General features: G+C 39.8%; 2 protein-coding genes across 2 annotated transcripts; both read right to left on the bottom strand.

Moving 5' to 3' along the window:
* Positions 1–98: 98 nt before the first annotated feature.
* Positions 99–8,494, bottom strand: LOC125762622 (protein yellow). Its single transcript, XM_049424955.1, has 3 exons — positions 8,339–8,494; positions 4,151–5,061; positions 99–1,861 (listed from the first exon to the last, which is right to left on the bottom strand). Exons 2-3 carry the CDS (start codon positions 4,446–4,448, stop codon positions 723–725), a joined length of 1,437 nt encoding a protein of 478 aa, XP_049280912.1. The 5' UTR covers positions 4,449–5,061; positions 8,339–8,494; the 3' UTR covers positions 99–722.
* Positions 8,495–9,241: 747 nt separating this feature from the next.
* Positions 9,242–14,459, bottom strand: LOC125762623 (acid-sensing ion channel 2). Its single transcript, XM_049424956.1, has 5 exons — positions 10,873–14,459; positions 10,593–10,793; positions 10,203–10,351; positions 9,852–10,130; positions 9,242–9,778 (listed from the first exon to the last, which is right to left on the bottom strand). The coding sequence occupies exons 1-5, from the start codon at positions 11,273–11,275 to the stop codon at positions 9,479–9,481; spliced, it is 1,332 nt and encodes a 443-aa protein (XP_049280913.1). The 5' UTR covers positions 11,276–14,459; the 3' UTR covers positions 9,242–9,478.
* Between the last annotated feature and the right edge of the window lie 9,878 nt (positions 14,460–24,337).

The following is a 24,337-nucleotide window of genomic DNA, read 5'->3' as shown; positions in this document are numbered from 1 at the left end:
ACAATTTCCAAATACATAAATATAGTATGTCCACTAAATTTCTTTCCATTTTCCTTATGTGATATGATATTCATTATTTAAACTTTGCACTAGTGACGTTTGACACTTTTAAACCGACGCTTCTTATGTTCCAATGTAAATAGAAATTTAATTTATTACAACGGTCGTTTGTTTTTCTACATTTATTTTGGTACGTTGACTAATAATTAACAATTATGACACAGCTGCACTCGAACTGTTACAAAACAAAATCCCGTAACAGCTATGGCTCAGGATAGAATGAAATGTGTCTGTGGTGATCAAAGAAGCTGGCGTGGAAAGATGCAAGCAATCGAAGAATAAAACAGTTCCAGGAAGAACGTAGTACTACAAAAGTCCTAGAACAAAGATGCGACCAACATTTGGCCTTGTGAAATGGAACTGTATGTGAACATGGTTAGAGCAGATGCTTATCGTTCATCGTGCCAATAACATTATTTTTTTTCCTACTGCAATACGATACCTCTTTGCCTCCATTCAATTCAATACTGACTTAAAACTCAAAGGAAAACAAATAACACGATGCACTACTATGTATATTGCTATTTCCTACACGAACGAAATAGTAAGTACACAACTGGTTTTCGTCGTTGCAGTAATCTAACACGTATCCCTGATTTTGGATGCTCAGCAAACAGAGAGAATAATATTGGAACTCTGCGGTGCTACAGTGTGACCATCTCTTATATCCTGAAGCAGTTAGACATCATTAGCAGGACGGCAAGCATCGAAAAGACAGCCATCACGCCATCGGTAGATAAGTGCAATGAAACGGCACCGTTAGAGCCAGTCCTGGGTGCAACTGTACTGGTCGAGGGTCGTAAAATGTCGCCCAGATTGGTAATAATGTCTGGCAGTGGCTTAATATTCGTGTCACAAGCTGTGTTTTGTATCGCGTCCTTAACCGTTGCCGTAAGAACACGGAAGTTGATATCGTTTCGATTCAGTGACTCATACATGTACTGATGTAGTCGATCCGACAGCACCCAGAGGTTACTTTCGTCGTCCACCTTCACGTCATTGGGGAACACCATATCGATGGTGCTCATATATACCCGTCCGAGCGATTTGATGGTGTATGCACGGTTGGATGTTTTCCAGCACGTAACGGCATTTAGGTTGGGCAGCGCGTAAAACAGAACTCCTGTTTTCCGATCCACGAACGCAACACCCGCCTGCCCGTTTGGACCGCGAGATCCCAGGATCTTAAACTCATGGAAGTTCGCCGGGTCCGTCGCATACGTTTGGTTGCGCAGCACCTTCGTTGACACCGAGAACTCATTTAGCGAGCTGAGAGGGTGGAAGTAAAGCGTAGCATAGCCGTCCGATTGTGGTTTGAGCGCAATACCGAAAAGTCCGTCGTCCCACTGGAAGTTAATGCCGGTGATGTTATAGTTGCCAGCGAGAGGATCGGGATGAAAGTAGTGATGCTTCACACGCCAAGACTCTTGTTGCTTCCATGAGTAAACGACCAGTCCCGGGCTGCCGAGGTCGGCCGCATATGCAAATGTGTCATCGCAATCCGTATCTTCAACCGCAATATTGGCGTAGAATGAATTCTCTTTGAGATGATCGGCGGGAAATTTGTATCGTCGCAAGAGATTATCGTTGTGCAGATCGTAGACTAATAGCGATGTTGGGCTAGTGACAGTGGCGTTGCCTAGCAGCTCTTCAACGCCAGTATCTAGTACCCAAAGACGTCCGCAGCGATCAGCTCGTATCCGAAAGGGAGATACAATTTCTGGAGCTTCCGTCTCGCTCGTGCGTTTGTGAGCACTCCAACTTGGATACGGATGTAGACGGGGCGATTGAGTGGTAGTTTCTGTAAAGAAAATAAATATTAAACTTTAATTTTCAGTTGATAATTTAAATAATGTACTGATATTTCGATGATTGAGGCAAATGACATTTGAAAGGTCAGAAGACCCAGTCGTAAGCCAAAACATGAAGCAGTACGCCTTTGAATACGAAGCGAAAACCTAGGGTTCTCCCAGCGTAGAATTATAAACCTCTGCTTCAGAAAATAGAAGATGTTTCGATGCTTAGGTGAGTTGTTTTAAATTTAGAAAATAATTATTTATTAGCATTTGGAGAAGCTTTAAGGTTAATTTGGTTTTCATTTTTCTGCTTAATCTACTATGCCTACAATAAACAGGCCTGATAGAAAACAACATAGCCTAATAGTTAGTTTTTGTGGAGGTCTTTTGTAGATTAAAATATCGGCTATATCGATACATTGACCCTAACACACTTGGCTGACTATGGATAAATCGAGTTCAATAGATAACCACTCATTAAGCAATGCAGGCCAAGTCCGTCAAGGATTATAAAACTAAACTAGATAAAGAAGATATAATTTAAAATTACAAAAGTTCAAAATCGAAATAATCAAATAACATGAACAAACTGTTCATACAAACAAAGAATTAACGAAACCATTCGAATCGATCGTTTAACTAGTTCCCGTGGAAAATTAGTTCCGCGTAAATTAGACCATTGGACATTGGGTTAGTTTTGTACACCGAATGAGGCGTGCATGAAATACAATTCCACACCCTCGATGGTGCCGCGAGCTGTGCTATAAAACCCAGCCTTGGAACACCAATAAGACAATGGTAAACATTCACTGGAAGCATGATATGCGTTTTTTTTTGCAACATTACTGTTGAGGTCGATACGATGCAAAGGCGTCGGCTACCGGTGCATGGTAAGAGACTTTAACGATTGTTAATCGATCGAGAAACATGATCGGTTATTTGCAGTTTGCAAGGTTAACCAACAGAACGTTCTCGCTGTGGACCGGTTCAACGGTATTCGTAATTTCGCCCCCTTGCATTAGAATGGTGTTAACTGGTGTAACCCCAACGAACCGTCGTGAACTCTGTATCACAGTCCACATTTTGTGTTCAAAGGCAAAAATCAGTAATTCCGCTCTCCGTATCCAGAGAGTGGTCGTCGTCCTACGGCAAGACATGTTAAACCGGTGTAAACCATCGTTCCGACAGTACGTCCAAAGTTTCCCATGACTCACGGGTAGACTGTGGTTTGCTAGCAGGGTTTTTTTAAATTAAAATGCGATTTTGAACCTTTCGAAAACACCTCGGGATGAACAAGTGTGACTCATGGCGTTATGACACATAATGCAAATTTACGACAAATTAGTGAAGCAGAATACTTAAAAGAAGATGTGCTTGAAAACATTGGAGCATAACTATGAAAAAATATCGCTTTGCTGCTGCTGATTGTAAGTCTTTGCTATCTTACACAGCTGTAATCACGATTGCTATTTAATATAAAAGGAATTTCTATTTTTGTGGTACACATGTATGTTACTTATAACATTATAGATATAGATGGTATCGCAAACATTAGATCAAATTTGATTTCATTTTATAGTGATACTTATAAAAAAGGCAACAAAGTATACAAAGTTTTGGAACATAACTCCACTGCCATCGTTTGAAGCTGACATCCAACAAGGGATAAAGGCCGAAATGAGATGTGTGACTAAACAGTAGCGCACAATAGCATGAAATAATAATGAGAAGTTATTGTGCTACAAATGTAACCGCATAATGTTGCTGCAAAATGGGGCTCTAACCTCCAGCCTCAACGCATTGACTCGACCTTAATCTAGGCACCTTCGTGGTCTTGTGTACCAACACATAGGCACGCGCGCTTAAAGGTACGCGGATGTATGAATTCGTTGGCGCGTGCGCATACAGTTGGTATTGAAAGGCGTGTGAATTCGATGGCAAGATAATCCGATCGTGTCGGTTGATTTGGCTTCCTCATTTCACGACCGTGGTCAGGGTTCGGTCAGTGCTGTGGAAAATGCAACTGACGCGATCATCCTTGAACTCCAACCACACACCCAGTTGCAACCGTGCACAGATGCACTAACCGGCTCTGGATGGAATGTCGTCAATTCAGATTCAAATGCAATGACGATCGTTCCTTTAGGAGGGTAGATACGAAAATGAATAAATTAACCCAATCCCACTTGTCCTCCGGTATCGTGTGTTCACGATGTGGTATACACATCACATTGACTACATTAGGCCGTATTGTTTTTTTATTGGTGTATGGCATACACTAACAAAAAACTTACCGTTCAGATTGATATATCCTAGAGATGCCGGAATACCTTCCTTCCAGCGAGGTAGTGTCAAAAACAGTCGCTTTTTGTAAACCTCCAATCCGACCGGTATTACATTTTCCGGAACGTAACGCTTAGTAGCGATCGCTTCCTGTCGTTCGGCGGCATTTGGAAATTCGAAGTCAATTTCTTTCCACTGATACGCTACCCGCAAGTTATCATTCGCCGATATATGCACAGGTAAAAGAGCTATTATGCAGCAGCTAACGGTGACTGTCAACGCCAATGGCGTCCATTTGACTCCAATCATCTTGGTATTATCGATCACTACGCGTACGACCGACTAGCTACGAAATTGCAGCTCTTTGCACTATTATTCACTACACACTATGTTGCAACCGCACCGTACGGATCAGATGTGCTAACTTTAAGCGATCGATTGATACTGGTTTATTCACGACTATTCTTGTAATGCACGAGACACTGGTATCGAGCACTGGAGCACTTAGGCGTTAATGAATGTACACTACCAATTCAAGTGCCGATCTAAACACGAAATGACGCGTACTGTTCGGAATAATTCAACGCCGAGTTAGAACTCGCTTTTGGCCGTGGTGTCGCGCTCGGACAACTTCTCACTTCTAGTCACTACGTGGTTAGAGCGCACTACTATTGTACTAATGTAACTGCTCAAACCACTCCGCCGACTACTCTCGTTCAGGCAGCGTACTCGAGCAGACATCAACCTTCAGCATCCCGGCAACAGTTGCTCACAGCACCGGTTCACTCTTTCTGCTTCACTCTGCAGCGCAAGTTCTATCATTCTTTACCGGTCGCACGTTGCCCTCGGCAGCGCTAAGGCACGTTGTAAGGTACGGGTCCGTCCTGTGTACGTCCACCTTTCTCGCCAGCAAGCTTCCAACCTGGATGATAGTGAGAGGAAACAAGAAGAAAACGATAGTGACCAAAAATTAAAAGAACTTGCGCAGTAAGGTGAACCGCTTTTTCGTGCTCCCTTCCCACAGTCACTCGTGAGTGTGTTTGCTTGCCTTTTCAAGGGTTGGCACCCCTATCGACGGTGTCAGTGTTTGCCGTTCGATCTTCTTGCCAGCCAGTCTTTGTCGTTTCCCACCGGAGAGCTTTTTTTTATTTGTTCGCTAGTATATAGCTATTCGTGTACATGTATTGAACACTGTTGGTCATAGCTCAAAAAACAAAAAAAAAAAAACAGAAAACGCTCAAGCATTTGCCCATGATGTAGGCATTTGGAAGACCTTTGCTGTTGGGTTTTGCATTTGAAGTATTCAGTTGACAATAAATAATATTTGTGTGAGTTCGGTCTCGCATATCTTTTGTACTGCATGTTTGGATTGATGCAACTTTACCTTGAAGATTCACGTAGGGATTTTTTTCTGTTAGCGATCATTCCGTCATCCCGCTTAACTTTCAACGGTAGTCTTGATTTTACGACGTGAAATTTAAATTCAAACATGTCTGCGTTTGCTTGGAGTTTTCATGCTGGTCGCAGGTGTGGTCAGCTGCCACCGTGGTGTGTTTGATGCAGGTATGCTACAGCAATCTGGAATATTTGACTCGAGTTTTTCTGCTTATGGAAGGCGAAGACGTGCTTGCTTTAATTTTGCCGATACGCGCTGATTAGACTTTTTAATACAGCAAAAAAAATCTACATCCTCAACAATGTCGTATAAATGTAATAGAGATTATAAAAAGAAAATTTAAATAATAAAGTAAAAAACTACGCTCCACTGGGTATTTGGATATGAAATGATTGATTATTTGTATTACTTTCCGAGACAGAAATGTTGTTAAGATACATAAATCAAACTGTCTTTTATGAACGAAACGCTTTGAGAAGAAAAAACACACAGCTATACAAGTTATTTATTTTAAAGAAAAAATAGTATCAGTAAAATCGATCAAACAATGTCGAAATTAATATCATCAAAACATCCATATCAAATTTGCTGAAGCGTTTTGAATATTGCTGATGATTCATTGGTGGGTATGAGAAGTTCACCACATGGTGGTATGGTTTCCGATTTAATGCCCCAGTGAAGGATTTTCCCAAACTGTGAATCATTCCAAAAGCACAATTAATTCGACACACTGGAATAAAGGAGGTCGCTCGATCTAGAAGTTACAATTATTTCTTGTCAAAGATTAATTGCTGTATATATTTATAATGAAAAGGAAACTTCTAACCTACAATCGTTTTCTTTGAAGCTCAGCTTATGGTTTTGCGGCAAAGAATGAACTCAAGTGAGCTATACCGTTTCCATAAAACGGTAACATTCGATTATCACTTACAGTATCGATTGACTGTAAATGATAAATTAACTTCCCTCTCGATTATCATGCATTATCATCAACTTGATATTGAACACAGCCTTTCTAACCCTGCATACGTGGATCGGTGCTAATGCCGTAGATGTATAGTATAGCAAATGTTGAGCGACTGAAGGTAAGACTAGGAGATCGATATTCGTATAAATGACTTGCAGTTTGGAGGTATCTTTTCAAGCAAGACGTCCACTTTAGATGGGTATGTGATCGGTTTTTTTTGTTCGAGGTGAATGGAAAACCAGTGGCTTAGATTACGTTGTTTCGTGAACGGTGGCTATGCCACATGCTATTTTGCAGATTTACTTTCAGTGCCTTCATTTCGTATTGAATAGATTCGTCGTTTCTAGAGCGTCGAAATCTATTGGCAAAAATGCACAGGACGGATCTCAGGGCCTGTAGCCAATTACATGCGTCAACTTTCATGTTAGCGTCATGTTAGGCATGATTGTGATGGCATTGCCAATGACTAAACCGTGACTAAGATTGGCATTCTTTATCAAGGATACCGGGAGCGATGCAGTTATGTAAGACAGGCGAAAAGCATACTATAGATGATGTTTGGAAGTGGAAACAAACAAAGCGGAACAAGATCATCTCCAGCAGCATGAAATGTCTAGACAGTTTTGATGATGGGCATTGATTTATGCGGAATACGATAAAAGAAAGAAGATGCTTGTGCAGAAAGGATGATTTACGCGGGATATCCTCCCGCATTGTGATACGCATTCGAGCACTGCTGGACAGGTAAATAAACGGAGACATAGTGAGTGAGAAACAAGGACGGAAAATAGGGGGCAAACTAAAAACAAGACACATAAACACGACTGGCACTTCGCTGTTGCCGTATGGCGGCAAAATCTAGACAAACAGGAGAAACAGGTTTTTTCGCTCGCCAGTGGAAGATCGTTCCAGTGGGGTCGGCATGGCGGAGTGATGGCCTTTTGGAGATGTATGGGTGGTAGTATTGTATTAGCTACGAAATTTACACTGCACCCCACTGCTGGCTTAGATGGTCAAGTACATCAAGCTCAAGCGACCTGCTCGAACACACCTCGTACAATTGGGGATGGCACAGAAGCCTAATATAGGACAGGGTCTAAATGTACTAACAAGGTGCAAATCAGCTTGCCATGATGAAGGGTTTTCTATGGGACGGTACAACTATGCTTATTTTTGGACGCTTGTACTGACGATGCACAGTCATACATGTCGAGGGTCAATTGTGTAAATCACTGTGCCGGGTAGTTGAAGCTACACACTAAACCTCAACGCACCCTCAGGGTGCATCATAATGTACGAGAAATTTCACTTTCTACTTTGGCGAAGCCAGTGGCCCGGCCAGCTTATTACGGGCAGTGCAGGCAAATTGCTGTTTCCTCCCCTGCTTCCCGACGAAGAGATGGATCCGCATTTAACTCTAGGAGCTTCATCCAATTCCGCTTGCCACGATTACGGCGATGAAGCGTGGAGTTTGAATTTCCTCTTAAAAATTATGGCGGTAGAAACGACGCTGGTGGTTGTTCGTGGGTTTATTATTTGTTCGCCAAAAAGTCTGCATCAAGCATCCGGTATGGCACACGTAAGTTAACGGTATAGTACAGTCTTCAAACTACGGACCATTGGGCACTGGTCATTGTTTGTCGTTTTCTTGGCAAGCGATGTTCCGCATTCCGAACATACTGATATTCGATTAAATTGTACATGCAAATCGTGTTTTTTTGTACATGTACAAATGCTAATATTTGTTCTTGCGACAGAGTCAATTTATGCGTTAAAACAACCATGTTTTTAACAACCAACGAACACCTTCCATCTCATTGAACCAGGAATACTCACTACAATGAAACGTAGAATCACAATGCACAGCACAGCAGTTATACCACAACACAGAACTACGATCACGAGATTCACGTGTTGATGTTCAGCGTTCCAAAACCCGTGGACGATCCGCTCTCGGTGACTGCGAAACAACGATTGACGTCGCTGGAATGGAAAGTATTTGGGTGGCGGATCTCCTCCATTGAGAAAAAGCTGCCCCCATCAAACCGGATCGTCGCGTTTGTGGACAGCGCCACGGTGCGAACGATCGATCGCACACATATGCATGTTTTGCCGATGTTTGCTTCTCTCTTTTTTTATCTATGCTATTGGGTTGATCGTTCTCACGCCTGGTTATGCTATTTGGAGGTTTTGTTTTTGTTGAGCAGAATCTGTGCTCACGCCTGTTTACTCCAATACTAGGACGCTACTCGGTACTTTGGTAAAACATGCTGTTTGTATTATTGGAGAATGTGTCATTTAAAGTTGCGTACCAAATCGGGGTCCAACTAAATAAAGCAGTCCGTTAGGTGTAGCTTATGGTGCGAGTACCGGTGACTACATACTATTCTGTGTTAAGCTCTCCGTCTCTGGGTGTATTTTACGCACGAGCGAGCGTACATTGATGCGTTTCTACGCATGTATGTGTCACTTTGATCGCGTTGGAAACAGATCCCACGTGTGGTTGTCGTATGGCGTAGCATATCGAACCGTGGAGAAATCCCGATGTTTACAAAACAATGTTGGTCCCAAGGAATGCAAATTACCGTCATTGAGATAAACAAATTCGCCATTTTTTTGCAAGCTTTTAACTCGGAATTGCATTTTTCTTTTATTATTGTTACATAAAACAGTATGAAATGTAAGTAGTAAATTGTAAAATAAAATTTATTTTAAGTTTAAAATACAAAACATCCTTTGCTAAAACGTGATTAGGTATACGTATTTTAAATTAGTAAAGATAGAATACAAAGTTTCTTACCGTTTTGTTTCGTTGTGGAGAAAATATTCCCTTTAAAATTATCGGTAAATGAATAAATGCATCACTGCAGTGATAAAAACGGATTGTGATTTTAAATATATTTCAATGTCTTACTTATGAAACACAAAATGGATTGGAGTCATTGTTTAAAGACTTTTTATCATTCAGCTGCTATTTCACTGCTCCAGAACAGTGTTTGCAGGTGATTCATTTTTTGATACTTTTGTGTCGTCTGAAGTCTTGGAAGAGTCCCCATCTTTAGGATCTGTTGGTTGCATTGAATCGTTGTTCACTATTTCTCTTGCCATCTGTTTCTTGCGCTTTTCAGCTATCAATCGACGAATGAAGACCAGCTCCACGATTTTCTCTAGCAACCCAATAAGCCCAAGAACCGATAAACCGAGCAAAAATCCAAGCGAACCGCCAAGATCCGAGACGAATTGGTTGAAATCATAGCCATGAAATTCCTCTACAATCTAAAGGAGGGACAAAATAGTTAAAATCCGTAGCTTAAAGTTAACCATAGCATTATGAATGGTTGATTCTCACAGTGACCATTTTGGAGGTGTAGTACACCCAAAGCTGTGCAGCAGGAACGCTGATGTGGAAGGGTTTGCGATTCATCACGGAAGCAGTATAGATTGTGGTGGTGCAGGGCTGAAAGCAACCGCACTGTGTCCCATCTAGATCTTCCAGCTGACGGTAGAGTTTAATTAATTGCTTTGTACTTTCTGAATTATTACACTCGCGCGCCCCTAGCCCAGGCATCCAAGGTCCGGAACATCCAACCGATTCAACCACCGCGTTCCAATGGCAAACTTCGCCGCACTACGAGGAGAAGAATTAGTATCACATTTGTTGCTGTGAATTGCAAGAAGCTATCCTTAATTGTCTTCATACCCTTGTAGAGCTTACGCTGGAAAACTCAACGCATTCATTTTCGTAACTGGCTAGCATGAAGAAGTGCTGCGTTGATAAACGAATTTCCATTTCTTCGTTAACCTCCAGATACAAATACTCCACACGACCGGACGATTGCATGCGGTTTTCTGAAGGTATGCAATGTGCAGATCAATACAGGGTGACTATTAATTTTTTGATTTATATTCGTACATAAATGCAAGAAACGTACATAAATTGCATGGAGTGTTTAATGAATTTTAAGGACTAAAGTATAAGATATGGTTAAAAAATTTGAAAATAGAAAAAAATGATCTCGTTTGAAACGTCATTTGGCTTTTTTATTATAAAATGCCAATGAATAATGTTAAAAATTTCAATCCACCTTACCTGCAAATCCTTCCGTTTCATCATGAATAAAAACGTGCCAACCAGGAGGTGTGTCACCAACGCTTACTTGTGAGATATTCGTATCATGTCGCAACATGATCGAGTATCCCGCCTCCTTCCAGGAGTGCTTCGTTGTGGTCAGCGGATTTAGCGTGTAGCATCGTCCCATGTCCAAATGTAAACTCTCCACCACGTCTATATCTGTTAACATTGGAAAAGGGCACAACACAAAACGAAGGTACTCAGAAAGTTGCTCAGCTGCAAAGGTAATTCTACACACTGTTTGTGCCACCGTTCAATCCATGCTGGATAAAAAACTCGCTATGGTTGTATGTCGCCTCGCTGAACAGCTGCTCCAGCGAGGACTCGTTGAAGGGAAACCGATCGAATGAACTAGTGTACTTGGGATGCATCGCCAGGTTGTACTTCGCCATTACTTCTGCTTTGTATGCTGGCTCGCGACAAAAGGTAATGGCGGGATAGAGCATGGAGTCGTTTAGGTCGAACCGGGAATGAGTTGAAATTGGTGGATTGAACAGCTTCTTGAAACAATCCGTCAGCTGATACATTACGACAATGCTGCAGATAAACAACACTATCCCACGAACCAAGCGCTTCGGGTCGTGACACAGCTGGTGCAGAAGATTCCATAGTTTGTGCTTCACTTTCGCGACACTAACCATTATTGCAGCGATCGTCGGTATAGATCGATTAGCTGAGGGAAACACTTTCGAGTGATCATCTTTCAAAACTAACGTTCAACTCTTTTGCACTACCCGGGACGAGAACGGTTTTTCGAGCGCTTCGTGGGGCTTTTGGTCGATATCCGATGGCTTAATGCCCTGTAGACACCTTTTATATAAACGGCTTTCGTTGATAATCAACTATGTTTTCCGACATAAATCAAGAGGTTTATCGGAAACATTGCGTTCGTAGTTTTTTATCTATCGGAAAACATATCATAAATCATTGCACTGAATGCAATTCTGGGAAGACTTGATACATGAAGCATTTTTCTGTCTATTGGTATATTTTGCACAGCAACGTATGTGGGAAATATAATGGCATGTTTATTACACACCATACATTTTATTGATTCGACAAAATGGTAAAGCTCTAACATGAATGACTATCAGAAGAAACTAAATGCGTCCTATGTAGATTGTTGGAACTTGTGTTTTGTTTATCATTGTTTATGGAGGTTGGAGATTTTTTGGTATGCATTTCAGATATGTGATGAGCAAGATTATGTCTCTATGGTTTTGATTGCTTCAGTTCTGTTGTCAGTCATGTGTATGGGAGTCGAGTCATGAGTTGAGATTTGAACCTAGATCAGTCCTTTTCGTGCATTGTGATTTCTCGACTTTAATATTTGATTAGCTTTAAGTATATATGTTTACTACCGAGTTCATGCTTTTCACCACCGCTCTGGTAGATCATGCAATGTATGAGCGCCCCTTAACTCCTTTCCAACGGACCACCAGTAGTGCTACTATACCGAAACCGCGGCCCCTCACCTCGTCCGAAAGAATGCGTTGTACTTGTTTCGGAGCGTGGGTCGATATCTGTTTATCCGATTCGAAATGCATTGATTATTGCGGTTGTATTACGGGTGAATTCCAATTTCCTCTCCTCCCCCTTTGCCTCGTCGGAAAGCCTACGTATCCTAGCTGTTTAAAATCGTGTAGGATGCCAGGACAGAAGGGACATCCAACCGCGGGAGAGGAGAATGTAGTCCTAGCTACTGAAAATCTCTATAATCAAAATAAATTAAAAAAAGACTTCCAGCCGCCTCTAACAGGAAGATCATGCGCTGACTGTCCCCCTACGCATAATTTACTCATATTAACCATCTGCCCAAGGGGTTGAGCTTCCCCGTATAGCCAAGCTCAGATATTTGGGGAGATATGTCACCGTTCTGTTCGCCGTGGACGTATTGAGTCGAAGTAGGATGTGTAATGCCTACATTATCTTTCGAGAGGTTTTGGATCCATACCCATATCAGTGCGGTATTGCTACATACACAGACAACAGATTTATGTTTACTAATTAATCAATATATTAATAATATTTTCAAATACTATTGAATTATTCGTACTATAAGGGACGGTTGTAGGTTTGTACCCAGGGACTTCAGAATGCAATGGTGCAACTGAGTGTACTCCTTGTTTACACCTCTTTACACGCACACTAATTGGTAGCTATTGTCGGTTCCGGATATGTTGCCCTCTCACTCGTAAGCAGCAATTCAGATAGACCAACAGATCGTAAACACAGGTAGCTTTGAAAAAAACTGTTCTACCGTAGTACCGTTTGGTAATTAAATTCGATTGAGGTTATCTACTGTACTGTTGCTTCATACATTATGAGCAGTGAAGTAGGTTGATTTTAAAATTATCAAGTTTAAAGGAAATTGGTAATGTCTTCTAATTAAATCAAATATTTTTTTTCAAAGGTTTTTGGTAATGTTTCTCTTCCTAAAAAGCGGAAAAGAATTTCGAGATACACAGATCATCGCGGATCTCCACGGTCCACAAGAATAATATATCTCGCAGTTCACCTGTACAACGGAGTGAAATAAGAACGGAAATAAAGCTAGCCTATGGTGAATTTAAGGTCATGTATGTTACGCCTAAATGTAGATATGCTAGAAGCGTTTGGTGAATTAGATGAATACCGTTCAAGCAGCAAAGAACATTGAAGGTATATGTTTAAAAAAACAAAAACTTTTGCTTTTTTCCAAAGCGAAACGTTGATCTGGTTTCTATTTTTAATACTATGATGAACCTAGAATGCATTTTTGTATTTAAGCTTTTGTAAGTAGCTTTGAGTAATTGCAGCCGTTAGATGGCTCTGCAAGTACTTATTTTGTAGAACTATAATGAGAGGTAATTGTTAAAATTGTTCTTAATTTTCTTTCTAGTATTATATTGCATTTTTGCTTTAAAATTAATTGTACATTCTTATATTAACGCTATACAGAAAATCATTATTCAATTTTATATGCTTAAACATGCAAGTTTTTAAATTTTTTTATTAAATAATAGTTCTAATGTCTTAATATAACTCTTCTTGTTTGGACAGAAGCTTTAAAACACAAAAAAACATCTCTGCTTCAAGTTGAATGAAAGTCTCATTTTCTTTCGTATCGTCCGTAGCGATCGAGTGTAGTAGAATGCCATGCATGCTATTTTCCCGTTTTGCTTGACCACAGTTTTTGTGACCACGTTCTATACACCCATGAGGAAGAAAGAATTTTCTTCATATTATCATCGAAATAATTTCGTGGTTATGCGCAGATGATGTGTTTTAAGATGAGTAAAGACTGTCACGAAGGATTTCGTTCGTGAACTGTTTTTTGATGCCGTTAGCGCCAACCGAGTGCGATACGGTTCGGTCGTACAGTGAAGGAACCGAACGGGCTAAGCCAGTAAGAAAAGTGAAAGAAGTAATATGAACAAAAATGCTACCAAACCTCAGTGGCAGTAACAAAAATGTGTTAAAGTGAACAACAAACACTGATTATAAATACGATCATTCGACATTCCTTGCCGAATATGGGCCGCCAAATCGCACGAACTTGGGTGGTAAATGGAAAGATGACGTAGACCGGGTAGTCGTAGGCGCAGCATCGGGAAATAAGCAACCAGGTTGAGATTTTGTGATGTTTGAAATGGAACAACCACGGCACGGTTTGTATCTGTCTATTGTACGGTTTTGCTCTCCTGCTACGTCAAGCGGTTCAACTGACCAAAAAGCCTCGCGAAAGCGTTGGCGGCTATTAGCGTTACTGTGGAAATTTCAATCCCGAAGCACAGTGAAAATAGATCGTTCATCATAAGCAGAGGTGTTTAGGGATTGTTCGTTGCAAATAAACAAAAAAAAACATGGCTATACTAACAAAAAGCGACGCATTGCACTACAACCTGTTTTGTTAATGAATGGTGTCAGGGATACTGTCGGATATCGGACGGATATGCCGAGTAATGAGTTCCTTATGTTGAACTTTGTGTTTAAGGAAAAATGATTTCTTCTCATAATAAGAATAAGAATAAGAATAAGAATGGCTGATAAAGTATTTAAATTATATGTTTATACAACCTTGAATATCCCTTACCGACATATTATAAAAATGCTATATTTATAAAACTTTATAATTTCTTGTTGTTAATAATCGTACGATATGACACATTTGCCGACATTCCTGTTTGTTCAATAAATTCTTTTTTAATAATAGATTCATTAAAGTTATGGCAATTAATTAGCATAATACTAATCAACGCGCTATAAGCAAATGATACATACCTAATTAAAATTGTCAAATTATTACAAAAATTAGTGTAAATCTTGGTTTATAAGAATAATGTGGACATTATTGAAATAGTTTCCATTTGAATATAAGTTCGTAATTGATTAGGTATATTTCGAAATATTGGTGACGCAGTATCACCTATGACATGTGACGTGAAAGTGTCGAATGAGGATGTTTAAAGAGAAAGTGAAATCCTTACTTACGTAAATAACAATAAAAATATCAACTCATTGCAAGTAACAAGACCTTGAATGGGGAAAACCGTCCATCGTTGACAGTGGCATGGCACTCGAAATGAGGGTAGCGTAAATTACGTATTCGTCGCTTTTTCTGTTTCTAACGCATTGTACACGCTGTTACAACTTTTATTTTTGTGAGAACGGTTTTAGAAATGTTTGCGGTGGATTGAATGAACAAGGAGTACCTTAAGTCTTCCAATGAAGAAGCATACCATCGTTGCAAGTGGTAGATCACCTTTGGATGCTGGAAGAGTCTTATCTAACGTCTATCACCGGGACATCTAACGTCTATCTGCAGATTTCCTCCATGAAAAAAGAAGCTTTTTTTTACATCGTGGGGAATCTTCGAAAGATGCGATGACAAAAGAAGCGGGTTTTGTCGATAGGTACATTAGATACTAAACTTAACAATTGTAAGGTTCCTCTGTTGAGCAAACGCTTTGAAACTTTTCGAAATTTTATAATGACATTAAGTTGCAACCTACTGCATTACTCGCAGTACGATTAATGTTTCGTTTTAGTTTTCGGATGACGCGAATACAAACTTTGAACTACCAATATTTTTAAAAAGGTTAAAATACTGCTGTATTTCCTCACGGTCCGAAAGCTAATGCCATATCGTAGCCCGGCGACTTTCTTTATCAGCACGCATGCATCGTCGGCACGGTCCCGATTGCTGCTCATATAAGGTCAAAAATTCTCTCTCTCTCTCTCTCTCTCTCTCTCTCTTTCTCTTTCTCCTTCTCTTGGATCCTACTCCTCCTACAGGACTGTCGAATCCTTGTCTACTTATTGTCAACATACTGTGTCACATACCTACTGCGCTATCATAAGTAGATCTTTACAGTGAGATTTGAAATGCGTAGCACTACTTATTTACTAATTACTATTGCTATTTGTATCGTTTGCGAAACTGATGCATATCACACGAACGGATAGTCAGTTCTGTTAGAGTGCACACAAATTAGCTTGTGTCTTAATATTGCAGTAATAGACCTCCTCAGAAATTCAATTTACTTTTATACAAGGATCTTGCCGTTTAGTTTGACTGTTTCCTCACTTTTCGCTTTCGCCTCCATTCGGTCGTTAGCTCAGTTCGTCGAATTCTCGGATTCATTACCGCGCATTACCGCGCATTACCCGTGAGTTTCAAGAACCGTTGGGTGTCAGGGTGCTCTACTGTTCGGTCTTTTACCAGATAAGTTTTGCGCATACGCTCTGGTGAACCTTCCTCTGTCGTACCCGACTATGAGTCCAAGTGTCGTGCTTTGGGCCTAGAAACTTTAGAAGGCCGCCGTTCTGTTGCGCAATCTTCCATGATTGCTGATCTCCTGTTGGACTGCGCTGATACCCCAGGTCTGTTGTCTGCTATTTCTTTGTGCACTCCTACTCGCTCCCTCCGTTCTCGTTCCCTTTTAAATATCCTTTTATTCCGTACTCCTGTTACCCGCAACAACCCTCTGTTACGTGCCATGTATGTGTTCAACTCGTTCTGCGATCTGTTTGAATTTCACCTTTCTCTGTCATCCTATCGTGCTCGTCTCCGATCCTCTCTTTGACTCCATTTTATCTTTCCTTCTTTTCTGCAATAGCCTCAGTTCAGGATAGTTTCTAAGCCTAGTTCCTTAAGTCGTCATTTCACTGTCATTAGTTTTAGGGTACTTTGCAATAAGGTCGTGTTTGTGTAGCAATGTTGCAGACAACAAATAAAATTGATGATAATAATAAACAAAGACAACATAACAAATAACAGAAGGAAAAAATAGACTACGAGAGAAGACCATTTCCTCGCACAAAGCGTTGAATAAGTCTCATGAATTCAACATTTCTTCAACCGAATATATCGCGGATCGGTGTACCCGAAAGCCGCCGATCAACTCCACCCCATCCAACAAGAAAGGTCTAGCCCAGTGCTCCCCAACCTTTTTAGTAACGCGGACCACTTTTTGTTCGACATAAGTATATCGCGGCCCATATGAGACATAATACTAATAAAACATTAGCAAAAAATGTAATTGTCCGCAATCTGACACATCGAGGGGTGTAGAACGATTTCGTCACGTAAAAACGCTTGAAATGGTAAACAATACGTATTAAAATGGGCTAAAGTCTGAAACACGACCCCCCCCACTCACGGTCACTCATCTGCGTGTCAATTTTTCGTACAGGGTGGTTCGGAGACTGTGCAATGTGGCCTGAATTTGATTTTTTTTTACAATTACTATTAAATTGTAAGGAGGTTTTCGCATAGTGAAAAGTGATTTATTCATCGAGGAACCAAGTACCTTACGCTGTTTGTGAAACCGTAAAATTTTCCTCATTTTTGGCCCATAGCTCCGCCGGTATCCAAGATATCGCCAAACTTTCTTCTGGCCATGGCTAGATGGCACTTGTGGCTACATTTCGTCCATGCACCACTAATCGCTACCATGTCTGTGGCCGGAGCTATTCGCGAAAGCTCCAACGGATCGCCAATCTTTGACCTGTGGTCGATAGATGGCACCAATTGCTACATTTTCTTCTTCGACGGCCATGCCCTCAGGTGTCTGTGTCTCGAAACATAATTAAAAAACACGCAACCGATTTCGAACCACCCTGCACGAAAAAAAGTCACTCAAATGAGTGCCCGTGAGTGGGGGGGTCGTGTTTCAGACTTTAGCCTTAAAATGATCGGTCCAACGACCGAAAATTTCTTCCGCGGACCACTTCTACTTAAGCCACGGACCACAAGTGGTCCGCGGACCATAGGTTGGGGACCACTGGTCTAGCCGCTTCAAACTTCACAAAGGACAATAGAACATAGACCTCATCGTGGAATCCTATTCCACGGTCACATACTTTCGACGAAGCCAGGTTATTACGCTGCAAATGACCATCCAGAACAATATAATTTGACATGAGTCACATTGTGAACGATCGACAGAAAACCCATCAGAAGAGATCAAGTATATGAATCGCTCAATTCCTGAGTATATGAATCCACTTCTCACATGCTCTGCCATCGAGACAGGAAAAAGTTGTTATCGGGAACGAAGAAACTCTTGGGTAGAGATGGGTCAATCTAAAAAGCGCCTAACGATATTTTAAACGCCTTGTTAAACATATCAAAACATATCTCTTTTCGGTAATGAGCATGTTGATTAACGTAAAAGATAAAAAAGATTAAAAAAATTAAAGTAACGATTTTGTATAAAGACGCATTAACACAGTTTAAAACAACACTTACTAGGTACTTATTTATAATAAGAAAAATGGTAAATGTTGAATGAAACCGCTAGAAGTGATTTTTTTATGTGCGATTGTTACGCTAATTGATCGACGGTCCTTTGGTGGAATAAATGCAACAATATTTATCGAAGTATTTTTGTCATACTTAATGTACCACAAAAGCTAATAAATGAAAGGCATTTCATACTTACACTCGCATGTAAAGAATTAGTATGCACCATCGGCAAGCCCTGAATCATCGGATTTTGGCAACACTCTACTTCTCGCAAGCTCAGCGTTACCATCGTCCATTACGTGATAAATCATCTTCCATGTATTTAAGAGACCTGTTTCCCTTCCTCTTCGTTCGCCATACTTATCCACCGAGAGAAGAAAAATGACATTTGTTTAATTTCTTTCAAATCCCGCACACCCGACACCCGACGCGTTGGTGTGGTTGCGACTTGGAGAAATTGGTCGGGGAACATGTTGACTGACTCGCACTTCCCTGCACAATTCTCGCACATATGCTTCTGGTATGCCGGACGGGCATCGAAAAAATGTTTACTTCACGACCGCCATGCAATCGTCTTGAATTAGTGACGTTTATATTACGAACCATCAGACACTGACTTGCACGAGGTGGCATCAGTATAGCGCGGCCAGTATCGAAGCTACAGTTAAGTTTTAGTAGTCAGATCGCAGATGACACTAATTTTAGCGTGAAGGAACTATTTTTATAGCGCGCACACATCGCGCTACTAGCTCGCTTCGTAGCGGTGTCAGCGGTTCGCAATCGCACATTAAGCCGGTGTTGTTTTTTGCTCTAGAAATGTTTTTTTGACTAGACGTGCGCGAAGTTGGTCGTTGGCAGAAGCACACATCTGACTAGTGAGCTGATCCACTGCAATTATGCTGTTACAGAGCAAAGAAAGAAAATCATTCATAACAGCAAAGCGGCTACCCGATGCAACCTGATGCTCCGTTACGGTTGCGCTGCTCTGCTGCACATGTACGATATGATTGAGTCTGTGTCAGAATTTCTTCTTCACCTGCCAACCATGGGGACAAACTGTGTCGGAAAAGTTGACTGGAGAAGGAGAGAGCCGGTTCGGTTGAGATATTATTCTAACCGAAATAAATCCAACGGTGGCATTTCGCAGCTATAATTTAGGCGGGTGTTTGGTGTTTTTCGAAAGCCAAAGGTTCTATTTTGGTCGCGCAACGATTTCGTTTTTCTTCCATCAGTGGTCAGGAATGGGCCGGGTTTCACTTCGGAAAGCAACATCTCGAACGAATATTGCAGGAATACTGCTCGTTTCAGTGATCTTATACAAAATGCATTCCACTGTGCCGGTCGGTGTACCGACTTATCATTCCGTTGAGCCAATAGATGATGGCTCAATTTGTTTGCACTTTGTGACGATCGACCGAGTTAGCGGATTGGCACTAGATGCTGTCGATCGATACGATGATCACTCATCAGGTTCAGCGACACTGTGTTTGCTTGTTCGAAGCTTTGAAAATACATGCCATCGAAAGCAAAGCAGGATACTAGAAATGCAAACGCAAGTGGAAGCAAGTGGATAGGTTAGTGATGCAAACGCATCCCGTCGTACACATTGCTCGCACTTTTCAGTGACGAGTCAGCACCTGACAATGCGCAAGCAAGCGGCTTAGCTTTGCCAAAAGTCACAAGACCGCATCGACTGATTGTGGTCGCCAATGGATTTAGTTGTTTGATTATGATTTGTGCCAAAAATAGGAAATAGTTGCTAAAGCGGATGGTAACACATTTTTTGGCTTTATTCAAGCGAAGGTGTGTTGTTTTATTTGAGCCAAACTGTGGTTTACTCCACATCAACAACAACACGCTTCGAAATGAAGACAAGTAGTTCGATCAGTTTCGTTACCGTGCGGCGTGTTGTGAAAATGAAATAACACAATAGTCATTGTACAAAAATATTAAGATTATCGTCCAGACAGTCATGTTAGTTATACCATAATGACTTTATGGTAATATATGATAGTCAGGGGATAGTGAAGTAATAAGTAATTTATGAAGTAATTAAAATTCATCATAAAATTAATACGTAATGTATTATTAATTTATTAATGTTTGGCTATAATGCTATCTAAACACCTCTACAAAATTTAGTGATTCCAACCATGTCTGTCTATTTGTGTCTTGCATTGGTCATAATTGAATACTACATCCATTCTAGATTCAAATTCATGCAACTAATAGCAAAAAAACACATTCACTTGTTGTACGATGTACTGAGTTATAATAAATAATGTATTATGTTGCTCATCATTTCTTTGATAACAGTACTTCGATTGACTAAAATTCATCATACAAACGGTGCCATAAACCTCATACTGATCGTATCGACTGATTATCCTTCTTCCGCCCAAAATAGCCAGAAAAAGCCGAACATATGGTAAGCCAAGACAAGTCCTGTTGAGGTTGTAGCGCCACAAAAGAAAGATACCTAACACAAGTGTGTATATTGTATATTATAGATAGGGGTTTTAGTATAAAATTGATTTTTCTTTGTTTCATAGGATAAATAGTGACAAATAGTAGTAATTCAGTTTAGACAGAAAAGTAATAGATTTAAGTATATTCTTTCAACATTATTTAAGAAAGTCATGAAAACTGTAAATTTTTATTAATGTGTATACTTTAAAATACAAACATCATCCCATTTATCTATTCATCCCATTTATGAGGTGAAAATTAAAAAAAAATAACTGCTCAAAAAGCAGATATGTAAATAACAGTTAATGTAAATGTTTGAATACTTCTCCTCTTAGTATATGTAAATATCAGCGGAACACTCAAAAACCATTGGTAAATAAATTATAATTAACGCTATCACAAGAAATATTCCCATGGCGTCGCAGCTTAAAGCTCTGTAGATCAAAACTGAGATCAAATTAAAGGTAATTTAATTTAATTTCTTCGTAGAAAGAAATAACAACTTTTGGTCTAGACGGTATGGATGAAGAATTGATACTACTATATATACTATATACTACTTTATGTCGGATATTAGAACAGGTGAATGATCTTGGCTTCTTGTAGGAGTTTTCTCACTAATCGTTGCAACGTTGTCTCCCAATGTCCTGTGTAAAAACCTTCGAAGCACTGGCGAGTTTTCTTCTTGTGTTATACTTTAACATTTATTACATTTAGCATATTACATGCAGCTGAATATGGAGGAGATATTCACAAACTACCAGGTGCCTCCACCGGCGAACGTAAAACGCTGCATTATAGCGTGGTGAGGCATATCGAGTTCCAAGCATAAACCATTATATTTAAGATTAATCTCGTTAGTACTGATGCACGCAGTGAAGCAGATAACTAATTAAACAAAAAAATCTCTAAATAATTACTTTATTTAGAGATATCTGATAATTTGGATTAAAAATCAATAACTGTCGCTTTATATATATTTTATTATATATTAAACATTACCTCATATTTCAGATTTATTAAATTTACTGTACCAGTATTTTGCAGAGGTCACGTGTTGTTTGTTCTTTCGAGATAACTCATAAGAACAATAAGCAATATGGATTTGTGCGTAATTCATTGTTCATATTTAGGCATACTTTTCAATTAATATATCATAAATCTCTAGTCGTTCTATAAAAAAACATGCATATACTCCTTCAGACATACTCATTCATGCTGAAAAAATTTTTGTAAAAAAAACATCATATAACTAAACAATTCTGCTACCGTACAAACGTCACTTAGCTGGTAGTTTACACACACAATGATTATTGACTCGTCACGTCGAAATTCACCGGTAAAGTTTGTTGCTTCTAGTAACATCGTAAAATTAATGGTATTGTAAATAGTTGATTTCAAACCAGCAGCATCTTTTCAAATAAAATGTAAAATCATTCATCTGTGAGTGGATGCGAAACTGTGTTGATGCACATTTATTTACTCCGAATGGGGAAGGATTACATAACACTCTGCAAGTCCGCAATGGGAACAAAATTGCTAGCGCCTGTGGTAATTTTGTGCATTGTAGTCTTCGTGTTACAAAAAAGATTTGCTTTTTCATTTTTCTCAATACGCTTATATTGTTCATTTAGTTTTTGTTGGGGCGCCTGTTTCGCTTTCCTTACAGGTCTTCGAATGTATGTGTTGCTTTAAAAATTTCGGACTGTTTTTTCGTTGTTTTTGTTCGTCCAAAAATATCAACTGATCACGGTCATGGTTGGAGAGACGATCCGTGCCATCACTTTTCTGTTCGTCGGGTATGGTATCTCTTTCTGTCGTAAACGCAGCGGTCTGTTGCGTTGGCGTACGATTACATCCCGGTATTTGTGATAATTATTTGCAAACGTCTGATCAATAAATCTCAGAACACATAAACATTTGGCTAGCACGTTTGAATTGGTAACACTGGTTTGTCACAGTCTATGTATTAATGTTAAATTGTATAACTACAGTTTTTTCTATCAATTGTTGCCGTCATCAGTTGTAACATTTGTTGTTTTTTCTCAAGATAATTATAATCTCCTGCACATGATATAATCAAGAAATTGGTGCAAAAAGAGAGAGTTTATTGCGCAATGTTACTATTTCGCAATACGTTTTATCTTATAACCTTTGGCCTTTTTTATGGTTGGGAAAATGCTCTAGTTTTCACAATAAATCTATTTTTGCGGTTAATATGATAGTGGTTTTAACACAATGATTGGTATCGTAAATTGTAATTCTCTTTGATTTTTAAAGTATGAAATCTCATTGTTTATCATCACCTCCAGCAATGTGTTAAAAATGTTGCCCAAAGTACAAAACGAAGCTAACTTTAAGATTGTAACTGTTCAAATGAGCTCCATAATCATAATATACAGCGCTTCTATTCTACAACGGTTAACATACCATGTAGAAGTTTCGCCGTATACGATTTGTTTTGTGTTTTTTTTCGACCTTCGCTGGTGTACGAATTCCAGTGTCATTCTAATGACATTATCATTTCACCGCCTCATTGTGACGTGTCTAATTCATCGCACTAAAATGAGGTCAACGTACACATTTCCTACAGCTTGTCGTTGTATTGTATTTTCTGTTGTACATGATTTGCGTGTGCGTATGCGCTCACCAAATTAAAGAATAATTCTATGTCGATGATTTGTTATTTTGTACGGTATTAAGATACTACAAATGTTTTACTTTAGTTTGGTAGTGGACTGAAAAACATGAAATCAAAAACTATTGATAATTTTTTACTTACTACGATCCAATCAATCTTTATTTTGTTAGAAAATCTGCTAGAACTTGAGAAGCGTTCATGCTTAAAGTTTCTTGGACACGTTGCGTAGACATTATCTTTGTTCAGGCCAAGCATTTACAAAATTTCACGCAAAACAGTGAGGAACGGAGCATGCGAACGTCGGCACTGATCGGTGCCGGTTGCTATTTCTGGCATCGTGTCGGTGAAGGTTTCAAATGCCTGTTGGGAATGACCACTCGTGTGTCATACCTCACACGCATAGCCACAACCCGTAGACCGAGGTCATCCGCGGGGGCCACGAAGAGTTTGCACAAATCGTGTTTCGTACTGCTGAATAACTTTTGCTCCTTGATCTTCTTATGATTTCGGCTTTGCATCGTATGACTATGAGGATGTTTCACTACACCTAACAAATGACACGGTAACGCTGGCCGGTAGGATACAAAGTAACAAAAGAAAGTAAAAAAAAAATTGTCACCATCTTCGTTGCACCTTGAACAATGGTTAGAGTAGATAAAGTTTCACAACTTCATGCAAGTTATGTTGTATATTTCAATCGTTCGGATTGGCAGAAATTGTGAAATTAGTACAGTGAAAAAAGAATCAGAAATCAGTTTACGATATTCTCAGAAGGTTTAGAATAAAATGTTCGTTGATAATTGAAAAGGAAAAATAAGTGCAATTGAAACCCTGTGGCTATATTATTCTTTAAATATGTTT

Source organism: Anopheles funestus, chromosome 2RL (genome assembly GCF_943734845.2).
Source record: "Anopheles funestus chromosome 2RL, idAnoFuneDA-416_04, whole genome shotgun sequence".
Classification (NCBI taxonomy): Eukaryota; Metazoa; Arthropoda; class Insecta; order Diptera; family Culicidae; genus Anopheles; species Anopheles funestus.
Note: the sequence above shows the minus strand (reverse complement) of the source record. Positions and strands in the feature narration are given on the sequence as shown.

Excerpts from the sequence above, each read along its gene's own strand:
- LOC125762622 (XM_049424955.1), bottom strand. The coding sequence starts at position 4,448 with ATGATTGGAGTCAAATGGACGCCATTGGCGTTGACAGTCACCGTTAGC. Across the intron at positions 1,862-4,150 it reads AGGATATATCAATCTGAACG|AAACTACCACTCAATCGCCC; the intron begins GTAAGTTTTTTG and ends TTTTCTTTACAG.
- LOC125762623 (XM_049424956.1), bottom strand. The coding sequence starts at position 11,275 with ATGGTTAGTGTCGCGAAAGTGAAGCACAAACTATGGAATCTTCTGCAC. Across the intron at positions 10,352-10,592 it reads TGAAACGGAAGGATTTGCAG|AAAACCGCATGCAATCGTCC; the intron begins GTAAGGTGGATT and ends GCATACCTTCAG. Across the intron at positions 10,131-10,202 it reads CCAGCGTAAGCTCTACAAGG|TGCGGCGAAGTTTGCCATTG; the intron begins GTATGAAGACAA and ends TTCTCCTCGTAG.